Source organism: Dinoponera quadriceps, unplaced genomic scaffold, assembly GCF_001313825.1.
Source record: "Dinoponera quadriceps isolate SergipeBrazil2010 unplaced genomic scaffold, ASM131382v1 scaffold4681, whole genome shotgun sequence".
Lineage (NCBI taxonomy): Eukaryota > Metazoa > Arthropoda > Insecta > Hymenoptera > Formicidae > Dinoponera > Dinoponera quadriceps.
Genome location: NW_014561157.1, coordinates 58,077 through 70,738, shown reverse-complemented (window position 1 = coordinate 70,738; position 12,662 = coordinate 58,077). Strand labels below are relative to the sequence as shown.

General features: G+C 41.7%; 2 protein-coding genes across 5 annotated transcripts in view; one reads left to right on the top strand and one right to left on the bottom strand.

Moving 5' to 3' along the window:
* Positions 1-3,884, top strand: part of LOC106750910 (glycosyltransferase 25 family member) — a 31,953-nt gene extending 28,069 nt beyond the window's left edge. The window contains exons 10-11 of the mRNA XM_014631550.1: positions 3,033-3,181; positions 3,770-3,884. Coding sequence (XP_014487036.1) covers positions 3,033-3,181; positions 3,770-3,873 — 253 coding nt within the window. The 3' untranslated portion in view covers positions 3,874-3,884. The remainder of the gene's footprint in view (positions 1-3,032; positions 3,182-3,769) is intronic.
* The window catches only part of LOC106750909 (casein kinase I isoform alpha-like), a 41,834-nt gene that overhangs the window by 7,792 nt on the left and 21,380 nt on the right, over positions 1-12,662 (bottom strand). The window contains exon 9 of one of the 4 annotated variants that reach the window (XM_014631542.1): positions 4,602-8,933. The exons of 2 other annotated variants lie outside the window; for them this stretch is intronic. In XM_014631542.1, the coding sequence (XP_014487028.1) occupies positions 8,846-8,933 (88 nt within the window). In that variant the 3' untranslated portion in view covers positions 4,602-8,845. Of the gene's footprint in view, positions 1-4,601; positions 10,794-12,662 lie in introns of those variants that run through there. One more of the 4 variants, XM_014631540.1, reaches the window with a different exon arrangement.

Sequence of the window (12,662 nt, the reverse complement as noted above, 5' to 3'; positions counted from 1 at the left end):
AAAACGAATAGAATTCACACTGAAGGGAAAGGCTAAGAATAAAAAAAATATTTATTCGGTGGGTACTAATGGCATATTCATTTTAAATCTAAATCCTTTATTTATTATTTATTATCTTAGAATAAACAATCACTTTCCTGAAAAGTTGCAAATTGAAAAGAATATATATTTTCTCTAGAAAAATTGAAAAGAATATATATTTGAGAACAATTTTTTTCTAGTGTAAAATTATACATATAAGTACAAGTAAATATGTTATTAGTGCCCAATAAATATTTCTTATTTCTTAGATATTTTTTTTTTCAGTGTGTAGGCACGGCTAAGCCTCGACAGAAATTCTTTTTGCGCAGCTTCTGATTCCGCAGATTCGATCGATTTTGCGCTTTCGAAATAGCCGTATCTCCCGCGCCGTTTTGCTGAGGAGCACTTCTACCGTTAAGCTGCAATGTTTCTGCTCAAACGAACTCTGTTAAGGAAAACACGCTCCACGTAGAAACACCGGGCTGTATCCACTCCCCGGCTCGCTAACCAACTATTTACTCTTTCCAAATGCATGCTATATCTTCGAAGATACGGTCTCTCCCACAAGTTCCACTGTTTGTAACGCTGTTTAACTCTCTCCTAATGAGCGGTTTAATTCTCAGTCTTGTGTTTATCTTCCGATAATATCGCAATAAATGTCGCATTAATGAAACGGGAAAAATTATAGGACCTGAAATCGGCCCGAGTGGTGACGAACCCTTGCGACAAAAACAAAGTAAGCTCGATTTAATTAAATAAGGTCGCACCATAACGTGAGTTTTCAGTGAAGTGAGATACGGGGGGTCCTTGAAATTTACATTATGCTGATGCGATAAACACACGGTAGCATGACTTTGGTAGAAAATAGGTAATTTATACTCGAACAGCACAAATTAATTGGTTTCCCAACGTTGCCCAAACATTGGGTAAAGATTAGCCAATCAATTTGTGCTGTCTGGATACATTTCAATGTGATTTCATCGAAATGTAACAGCTGAAATGGTTTGAAATCAAAAACAAACCTTACTCTTTATTTTCTCCCCGAAATTATATCTTCGAATCACATTTAAATGTGTCGTATGGCATCATCGGAACTAAGATATACAATAAGTTTAATCGATATATCAAAATATTCGGCGGAATCTCTCTAGATTCTGGAATCGTCGCGAATGAGGGCTTATTGAGACGTTTATTACTCCTTTCTGATTCTTTTATACCTGCTGGAATGCAGTCAACGAGGAAGGGAAAAGAATTGCCAATCGCTGTAAAAACCTTATTATATCTTAGTTCTTTCTACAAATAACGCCCAGAGTAATAAATATTTCACAATATTGTGTCAAACATCGATTGAACGACATTTTGACGAATATAATCGTTAAGTTTTCATTTTAAAATATTGATTATTAACTAAGTTCTTACATAAAATGTAAATAGAGGGAGGAGGTTACATAGCATCGTCTTCTCCTCTGTAAGTAAAAAAAGATGCTATCTCTGTCGAATAAATATTTTTTTATATTTCTTAGATATTTTCTCTCGCAATTTAGTTCCCGCGATATGAGATATCTCCGGGAGGTCACCCACTTCAACGAAACCAATTCGAAATGCTTTTGATCTCGTCTCCTTTAATCTCGTTTCCTCGATGTGTAGATACAGCATACGAAATGCTTCTTTTTCCGGAATCGGGACCAGTACCGTGCGAGAGAACGAGACTTCCAACTTGATATTACAACAAGTTGCATTATTCACACTCTTTCTCTCTTTCTCCCTCTGGCGCAACCGACCACCATATGTTATTGATGAAATTGCAACAGGTATCGGTAGGGACCTGGCGCTGCGTCTGTCCAAGTACAAAGGGCAGGTATTCGCGCTCTCGAGGACGCAGAAGAACCTGGACAGCTTGGCCGCGACCGATCCGAAGATTCGGACGATCTGCGTCAACCTTCGCGACTGGGACGCGACCAGAAAGGCCGTGCAAAGTATCTTGCCGATCGATCTCTTGGTCAACAATGCCGCGGTCGCTGTACTGTCACCGTTTTTGGACGCCACGCCCGACCAGTTCGACCTGCTCATGGATGTCAATGTGAAGGCTATATTGAACGTGTCGCAGGTTGTAGCTCAGAGCATGATCGAGCGGAAAAGCGGCGGCAGCATCGTAAATATATCGTCGCAAGCCAGCCAGGCGGCATTGAAGGATCACGCCATTTATTGCACATCCAAAAGCGCTGTTGACATGTTGTCGAAGTAAGATAATTAAGTAATCGTCGCGATGCGGAGATAAGAATTCGCGCCTCAGCCGACATCTTCGCTTCGTTTACCGTCGACGAACGTAGAAGACGCAGAACTCGAGTATTTGACGAAGAACCACCTTAGAAACTGAGCTTCGTGTCTGTATTACGAGGTGGTAAATTTGTATCTAACGTCGCTGTTAGCCAGCTATGTAACCCTTGTGTTTCTTAGCGTTTAGATAATGGCTATATAAATAATAAATAAGTTAGTTGACGGTTAAAGAAAAGAAATTAAAGTTACGGAATGAAAAAGTGTAACTAGTTGCCAGGCAGTGATGTACGCTCATGCTACTAACTTATGATTCAGATCGACTAGATATTTTCTACTCGGGTAATGTTCGAGTGAATTTGAAATGTGCGCGACAGGGAAAAAAGTTCTCAAATATTTATGAAGTCAAACTGATCGACTTGCCGTGGATATTTACTTAGCAAAATTACGACCGTGCGTCACCCTTCGCTTCGCAGTTTCACAAGAAGTCCCTATCGGTTTGAATCCCTTACCATTCGAGGTTTTTATTATCAACGTCTTGACAAGTAATTAACTTCAATTTTGTCAAAGAAAGTTCTTAACAATCTCTATTTTCTAATTTAAAAAAGTCGCTTTTTCTCATTTTTTTTCTCGGAAAGAAATCGAAAAAATCCGTGGAGAAAAACCGAAAAACCCCGTAGAAAGGTAGAAAAAACCCGGATTTTTCCCGAGCCTTTAAAATTATATTCTGTTTGCAGGACAATGGCTCTCGAATTAGGCCCGCACAATATAAGGGTCAACACTGTAAATCCTACGGTTGTGATGACAGAAATGGGAAAATTGGGTTGGAGCGATCCGCAGAAGGCGCGAGATATGCTCAGTAAAATCCCGCTCGGTCGATTCAGCGGTATGTTTAAAGCCAGTATCAGATTAGGATTGAGATTGGATTGAAATTCTTGAAACCCAAGTTTAGTGAGGTTTACTCTGATTGGCCAAATTTCAATCTGTTTCCTCGCTGCAACTATCTTGATTAATAACATCAGAAAAGTCAACGAGACAATATATGCCTAAAGTTTTTGCGGAATATATTGAAACGAAAGGATATGTCCATAAAATGATACTTGTGGTCGATTGAGAGCATATTTGTAAAATATCTCGAAAACTTTCCTTTTAATTTAATAATAAATAAATGATGATAAAACTAATGTGACAAAATCGTGAGAAAAGATGGTTAAAAAAGAAGATTGCAAGTCATGTTAATTTTACAGTCATTTATTGATTGTTAGAGCGAAAGTTTCCGGAACATTTTACAAATCTGCTCAATCGTTCAAAAGTATCATTTTATGGACACTTTCTTTTGTTTCAACGTATCTTGCAAGAATTTTAGGCATACATTTCTTCGCTTCTGACGTCATCAAACAATAATACAATAATACAACAAACGATAATACAATAAAAAACCAAAAGCCTTAAGATATTGTAAACGTTGTTGCAGAGGTTGATGAGGTGGTGGATGCTATCGTATACTTATTGAGTGATCGAAGTTCCATGATCAACGGGGTCTGCTTGCCCATCGACGGTGGTTTCTTGGCCTTGTAAGCAGGAGTCAACGATAACTCGTCATCTTGAAGAATGAACGCTCCGTCGTTGTGGATGAATGAAGATTTGTTCTTAATTGGTCTGTTTTTTTAGCTGCACTAGAATTCAAGAAATATCCATATAATAAATGTACGTTGAAGTGTACAAAACGTACATACGAGATCCTCATGCTTCAGTGTAATTAAATTTCTTGAACTGGTGCAACCTAACAGTTCAGCCTAAAAGAACAAACCAAAAATTTATATTATTCCATAAAAAGTAACAAAGTCTGCATATCTTGAATGTGACAACATCGTTTATATCCTAAACTTGAAATAAAGACGAGAAGAAGAAATGCAACTGATTACTGTCAAATAGTACATTACGTCAATTAGGATTCTCCAACCAAGAATCATCGGACATCCCTATAAGCGCGTAATATTATTTAATATTAAGTAATAATTCTGGAATATTAATTGATAGTTATATATTCACTCCTAATAATACTTAAAAAATAATATTATTTAATGTTATTGTAATATTATAATTTTTCCTATATTATTATTATTTCGTTTATCGTTCGATGTAATATTCTAACGACAGTTTTATAATGTACCAAGAATATTATATATTATATTTAATAATAATCATATAATATTCTATGAATTATTACACGCTTATAGGGGAACTCGTACGGGGAGGGAGGGGGGGAAAGGAGGGCCTGGAGGAGAGTGAAGAGCCACGTGAGCTTCGTTCGTTTCGTTTAATTTAAAAAATGCTTCGTTTCCTCTTTTCTTCATCTTCAACTAGGTTCGACAAACAGGCGGCGACAGAGGAGGCCGCGAAAGGGCCGTGACACACACGCGGGGCACGCTCCCCCGCCGAGTATTTTCGAAAATATTCTACCGAAATACAGCGCGCACGCTATTCTCGCGAGATGACCTCCTCTGCCGTGGCTGCACTCGATCTAAGAACGCGAACGCTTCTTTCGGCTCCTAATTTGCTCCTACGGTAAAACATAACGTGGCGGAGAAACTAAGACGGCCTGCTGAGAAGGAAACAATACAAATTGTTGTTGATGTTGCACACATACTCACGCATACATACTCACACTCTCTCTTTCTCTCGCTCTCTTTCTTTCTCTCTTTTCTCTCTCTCTCTCTCGACTTGCCGCTTCTCACGGCGAGATACACTTCAATCTGGTTGTGCATGATTACATGCTACATCGGTACGAACCAAGCGCCGAATGCGAAACGCGAACTTAATTTATTAGGACACGCAGCCTCTCCTCCCGATTAATTCCCTTTCCGGTCGCGCAACACGTCGCGAACAGCACCGACTACACTCTCTGTAGTGATACATTTTTATTCTCGGAAGTAGACTCTCGCGCGAGCCGGCGAGAGTCCACCGACCGTCGAAACGCGCCAACAACAAACTCGCGCAAATCGCGCCATCCCATCGGCCCTCCTCCGCGAGTCGAAACTTGAGCGAGCGTGACGCCTTTGTGCTCCAGGTATCTCTCCCTACGTTTGCCGCGTCTCTCTCTCTCTCTCTCTCTTCGCTCATTTTATAATTACACACGCACACACATACAGAGTTTCGGCCGAAGTGGAGCGCGCCAGGCGGCGAAGATCAAATTTCCTAACGTCGCTCATCTCGCGTGACGTGATCTCCCTGATGTCGCGAACGTTGTTAGGGGAGCGAACGGTAGCCTTAATTTACACAATGTCGTTCTCGCAATTTATTGCAGGTCAACAGCAGGCAGAGTGCTCTCCTCGCCGGTTCGCGCCCTTGCTCCTTCCCCTCGAAACCTATCGGTGGCGAAGGAAGCTTCTCCCAACGAGCAAGCGCCGCGCAGCACTGACGATTTCCCCTCCCCTTTGCTCTTACAATTAAACAGTTCATTGTTCTTAGGCAAGAATGCGATATATATGTGTACGTACGTTAATGCGAGTGCTATACATACATAAAGACGATCGGTCACGGTGATCACTGATCAACAAGGGCGGGACGCAACAGGAGGAAACCGCACTCTGCGGTGCAACGAAGGATGCACAGGTATTAACCCATTTACATTTCTCCGGTGTGTTCCGTCGCGCAATCTCAATAATAAACAACTAAAATATATCTTGGTCCAGAACGATGACATAATATACAGAAATTAAACACTTCTTTTCTCTCTCAACACGATAAAAAAAAAGTAAAAAAAAAAATAAAATACGACGAATATAAAAAGTAAAGAAATTAGACAACGAATTGATTATTCGTTAAATAATTGACATTTGTGTCAGGGTGCGACTTCCGTAGAGACTGTTTTCTCTTAACACGATTATAAAGAAATTATGAAAAGGATGAAACATAACGAATATAAAAAAATAAAGAAATTCGATAACAAATTGATTGTTCATCGAATCGTCTGCATTTGTCAAGGTAGTCTCTGCAGAGACTGTTCCAATCGAAGGAAATGAAAGAAGGTAGATTGGATAGGTCGCTAAATGTACATGGGTTAATGATCGCATCGTCCGACGACCGACTGTATCTCGAGTTCTCTCGTCAAGCCGGAACGAAGTACAAATGCAAAGCAACCGAGAAACAGGGCTATTATATCGAATAAACCACACTATTCCACTCTCGCTTCCTCTTTTGCTCTCTCTCTCTCTCTCTCGCACTAACCAACACACTTCAACTATAGGTATAGTTGTTTTTGTCATATGGTACACAAAGACAGTTTACAGTATTTATTATTTAGTTGCTCTCCCTCTCTCTCTCTCTCTCTCTCTCTCTTTTTATCCCTCTCGGTCTTGCCGTTCTCTCTTCGACTTTACCGGACTCTTTTACCTAAAACTCTCTCCCTCTCAAACACACACACACCTACACGCACTTATTCTCACGTATCACGCGCGCACTTTTACTTCTTCCACGAGCACACACACACATTTGCACATTATCATAATGTTCTTTTCGCCTCAATAGATTATAATAGTAATTGTATATACATATACAAACCGTTTCGCCTTGATACACAGTTCGATTAGTACACTTAGAATACATCGATTGTGAATTATCATCGACACACCTGCCGTAATCATCGTAACATCCTATCACCGAGGGAGACCATCGGAGCCTCTCGTCGTTCTTTTTCTTTTTTAACAGAGTCTCTCAACGTGAACTCCCACGTGCTCGCAAAAACGTCACCTATGTATTCGCGAAAGCTTCCCTAGGCCGGCCGAATAAGCATGTACGGTTCATAACTATGACCCACAATTGCGCAACAAAAAGAACGCATTCATTTATTTATTCATTCATTCATTCATTCATTCATTCATTCATTCATTCATTCATCCTCTCTCTCTCTCTCTCTCTCTCTCTCGGTAATTACAGCTTTCGGCGCGACAATCTGCGTTCTCCTCGTGGCCCGGGACGCAAGACCAACCGCAGAATGTGGAAACAAAAGAAAGTCGGCCGCTGAAGACGCTGGGATCATGTAGTCCGGTAATCAATTTTCTTCGTCTTCAGTTGCAATTCGGTATAACTCTCCACGTAATAACAAACATGAACCACCTGTTCAGTGAACAGGGATGGTCTTTATAGTTTTGCAAAGACCATCTTCATCTTCGCTCAACAAAGTAGAGTTCATCCTATCGGAAAATGTACTAGAATCATGATGAACTTTTGAAAAGTTCTCCCTTTCGTAGCTTTGCGTCTCGATAAAAAATCGTAACTCCTAAGTGAAACATCAGTACGATAGCGTTGGAGAGAGAGAGAGAGAGAGAGAAAGAAGCGGGATCTTGAGTCTCTTGATCCGTTAAAATTTCGTCGGATATCATTTGTTGATACGTGTTATACGCGCTATGACGACGAGCCTTCTTCATTGAATCGACGCTCGAAGCTCGACGTAAGAATGTAACAAATTCACGTTGAGAGAAAAATATCTAAAAACAAACGAATATTTCTCTGGTGGGTATTTACACGAGGTTTGCTTAAATCTAAATTCACTTTATTTAAGTCGAGTATTATTTACTTAAATCGAGTAAACATTACTCGGTTTAAATAAGGATAATTTAAATTTAAGTAAATATCGTGTAAGGACACTCATCACGAAGAAATATTCGCTCGTTTTTAGATATATTTTTCTCAGTGCACCGTTTGTAAGGTACATTCGAGATAGACTTGATATTTTGAACGGACCTTACAACAATGTATACGTATATAATCATGAATGTATACCGTAACATGTATAATTCCCAGTAAACACCAAGCAACAGTAACATTACATCGATGTTAAAATTTTCCGCTCAATAATATAAGTGCGGAACAACGTACGTTATACACAGAGTGTCCGTTGCTAAGTATCCCATTGGTCGTATATTTGTAATTTAGGTCAATGTGAACGAAAAAGCCCTCTATACGGCAGCCGATATACTTATTGACAAGTTCAAAGTTCAATATATCGATGCCTGTCGCTATATACAACAGCGGTCACATATTTGTTGATTGGACCATTCCGAACAGAAAAGTCCTTCGCCACTTTGCGAATAACCGCGCAAATTTCTGAGTAATTAATTAAAGAAGCTTCTATACACCGTCATTTTCCATCTTCAATAATTAACAATTCGAGATCCGGCATACACTGAGAGAAAACTGTATCTAAAAACGAACGACTATTTCTTTGGTGGGTCCTCATACGCGATATTTACCGAAATCTAAATTCACTTCATTTAAACCGAGCATTATTTACTTAAACCGAGTAAATAATATATACTCGGTTTAAACGAAGAAAATTTAGATTTAAGCAAATATCGTGTAAGGACTCACCGGAGAAAATATTCCTGTTTTTCGATTTTTTTTTCTCAGCGTAGTTGTTTGCAAAATGGAGGACTTGATTGTTCACATTGACTTGAATTGAACAAGTACATACTGGAACACTTAGCGACAGGACACCCCGTGCAACAGTTACATCGTCGAGTGGGAAATCATAAACATCATCGTGACGTCAACCGGTTGGCCATTTACCGGGATGTTCGTCTCGATGTTTCCCGCGCCTTCGTTCATTCTTCGGTTGGTCCCCGCGCCCGTGCGAACTGCGCAAATGAAGGAAAAGAAGGGGATAACGAGGAGCGAGGAGAAGTGATCGGTTGTATCGCCTCCTCCTCGCTCGACATCATCGGTCACCTCGAGAGGGTTCACCGTCGATCGCTCGACGGAATCGCTCGAGGACGAAGCAACGGGTGGGTCTGGCGTCTCTTTTTTACCGCGTGTCTTCTCAGTCGTGAAACGGGGAAAACGCAAGGACTCTCGCTCGCGCTGGCAGTGCTTTTTATATATTTCTCTTCCTCTTTTATTCAAAGTGGCAACACGCGTGCCCCGAATTTTCTTGATCCAACGTCGATCTATCTACGACCGCGCGTGCGCGCGCGTTCGTTCGTTCTCACGCACATATACACATGTTGCTGCAGGTAAGAAAAACTCAAATTGGAGAAAGTCTCGCGGCGTTCCCGTGTGTATGTACATGCGCACGCGATTTGTGCGCGCTTTCCGCTCTCCGAATAGTTTTCTAAGATTTTTCAACGCAATTCAAACGTGGATTACGCGTTGCATGAAAAGGTATTTTAACGCGCGCGAGTAATCGCGTCCGATAGACTAAAACCAGAGGAGATTCGGTCGAGAAGCAGCAGCTATCGTCGGGGCGCCGCAGTGGCGAGTCTCTCTCTCTCTCTCTCGACACGACGGGGAGAAGTTTGGTAACTATCATTACGTTGTTGGCTCAAGAAAACTTCTCTCGGGCAGCTAATGTGGATATGTTCCGGAGGAGAGGCGAGGAAGGCGAGTCGAGGTGGAAAGTAGCGGCCGGCTACTTCGGGTCTCGGAGATTTAATTAACGCCCCCGGCGAAATGACCAGTGAAGCGTGCGAAATGTCGTCCTCAAAAAGAAAAAAAAATATCTCCAAGAATATCAGTCTAAGTCTACAACATGTGCAGTGAGTCTTCTTTCTGCCCCGAGCAATGAGATGTAACGACAGACGTTTTTCCCGCGGCGCCAAATAACGCTGAAATCTTGAGAAGCGCAATCTGGCGCCGTATTTTTGTTAAAAATTACGTTACAATATTGCTTTAGAGCAACAGGCTGATGACTTATTGCATCGATTATAGATCCAGCCTTGCACAACGTTGCGACACAATAGTCTTCGTAGTAGCCGTACCGACGAGTCTTGGGCCGGAAGCACATAGAAAAACGCAAGTAAGGAAATTGACCGACCACTCGATTATTCTTAAATCATAAGGAGAATAGTCGACTGCGATTGGTCAGTTTGCTTACTGGTTATATTTTCTTGCTTACGTTTTTCTATACTCCTAGACCTTAGAGCTTCGTAAATACCGATTTATAATAAATTTATAATAAACAGATTTATAAAAAAAACTTATAATAAATTAGGAGCTTCATATGTCTCAATGATCGATTGCGTCAAAAGTCCAGCATTCGCATTTACAGTCATTTATCATCATTACTTGTGAAAGAGCAATTATTTTTCAATTGAAGATTCCCCAACTTAGATTAAAATACTTTCGATCTCTCTCTCTTTCTCTCCGAAGCTTTATTTATCGTAATTACCATATTATTACCACGCTTGACCATTGATTACCCATTTTGCGTTATTTCTGACCTCGACGTTATCAAACGAACAATTCTCATGAAAATTGCTGGTGGACACGAGAAACTCAAGATAATGATTGAAATACGTTCCGGTAGCTGGCTTTTAACTCACGATGCCGGCCGATACTTTCCACCTGCGCGAAAAGAAACGAAGAAAACTCATGTGTACGATGTGTGATGAGTCGGGATACGCGGGTGTCACGCCGGGACCCGCTGTGTTGCTTGCTTCGTCCTCGATCCAGCCGAGATCGCTTGGTATCCCGAGTAGATCGTTGCGAATAGAATTCGACTATACGAGATACAACGTAATAACAGTTAATTAGCAATAGCAGCAGCGGTAGTAATGGTAATAGTCATAGTAGTAATAGTAATAATATGATAGTAGTAATAGTAATAGTAGCAATGGTAGTAGGAGTAGTAGCAGTAGTAGCAGCAGCAGCAGCAGTAGTAATAGTAGTAGTAGTAGCAGTAGTAGTGTAGTACCCTATGAAGAAAAAAAAAAAAGAAACCACGGTGTCGGTATATAATATATTTATATATAACTTTTTGTCGCGTTTTCTCGTTTTCTCCGCTTTAACATCGTCGACGCATCGACGTTACATCGTACAAGACGTAACGTTAGGAGGAGAACCGAAGAACGGGAGGTGAGGACCGAGCGAGGAAGGACGAGGAACGGTGCGGGAACGGAGGATAGGTTTTCGCTGACTCTTCATATCCCGGTATCTCTCGATATACACGTGCGGACGCTTAACCCTCTCCTCCGTGGGTGCAATCTGCGGCACGATGCGCTGACGGGCTAGATTCGTCGGGTGTAACGAGTGAAGGAAAAAAAAGATAATAATAAAAAACGAGCTTGTGTTCCTGCGGAAGGCGAATCTTCCGGCGGAGGGTCAAGCGTCGCCCCGCGTAATTCTCATTGCCTGCAAGTTCGCAGCGCTTCTTTATACTTCCGTCGGCGTTTCGCCACACCTACGCCTCGTTCCTTCGCCTTGCGTACCGCGTGTGTCGAGAAGAAAAAAAAAAGTGCGGTGTAACCAAGTGACTCGATGATGTCACTTGAAATTAGGAAACGTCCGACGGCGACACTGAAGAAAAGAGTTTGGCAACAATTGCCAAGCGTTTGGTGAAATAGTTTCAATTAAATGATTCGGCCACTGTAACCAAATTCATTTAGTTGAAACTACTTCACTAAATGTTTGGTAATTATTACCGAATTCTTTTCTCAGTGTATCGGGACTGGTAAGCTTCAGCCGGCTTCTGCCATTTTTTTGGCCGAAGTATCGAATACGCGATGGCAAAGTCGCATATCTATCATCTCGAATCGCGGCGTTAGGAACGGAGAAAATCGCGTGGAACGATCTCCTCGCTGCTTGCAATGTGATCGTTGTTTTGGATTCGTTGAGACACCAATTGAAACTCCATTGTCGGTCTGACACGTCGCGATATTAATTAATATTTACAGAAACGTAAAACGCTTAATTTTGGAGTGGACAGCTCGAAACCGTGGCGACGATGTAGCGTTAGAAATTCTGTCGCGCGATGTATCGAATTGACGAGCGAGTTTGCACCGCAATTTATCAGCGTGCTTGATGCGATCGAAGCGATTAAGCTAAGAAACACTCGTCCGTCCGACTTGCGGAAATCGTTCGTGTTCGATTTCCCCGCTCTCCGCTGCCGCGATCCAAGATTCGCGTGGCCCTTGACCAAAAAATCTCGTGCGTCCGATCGGGAATAAATAAATTACACGGACAGTTGCGGTAATACGAAAACGCCTGGCACGGAGAATCCGCGGATCGTGAACGAAGACCGACATAAAAACCGAATCTTCGGTGATCGGTTGCACCAACAACCTCGGTCGACCGGTTCACGGAGCTGTCGTTATTATCACGTGCGAATTATGCGACAGATAATACGGCGATGATGTATCGAAAGGTAGAAATAATGATATTCGACAGAGAGAAGGTGCCTCCTCGACGTGCGTGGGAAGAAACGATAACGCCCGCTTAATCAGACTTATCAGACTTATGTTACATCGGTGCTTCTCGACAACGTGTGCTCTCGCACGGCTCTCCAGAGCGCGTATCCGACGAATCGCACGTAAAAAAAGGTAAGAAAGAAACGGAGCGCTTTGAAGTGATTCCTCTTATCAAATCTCGGC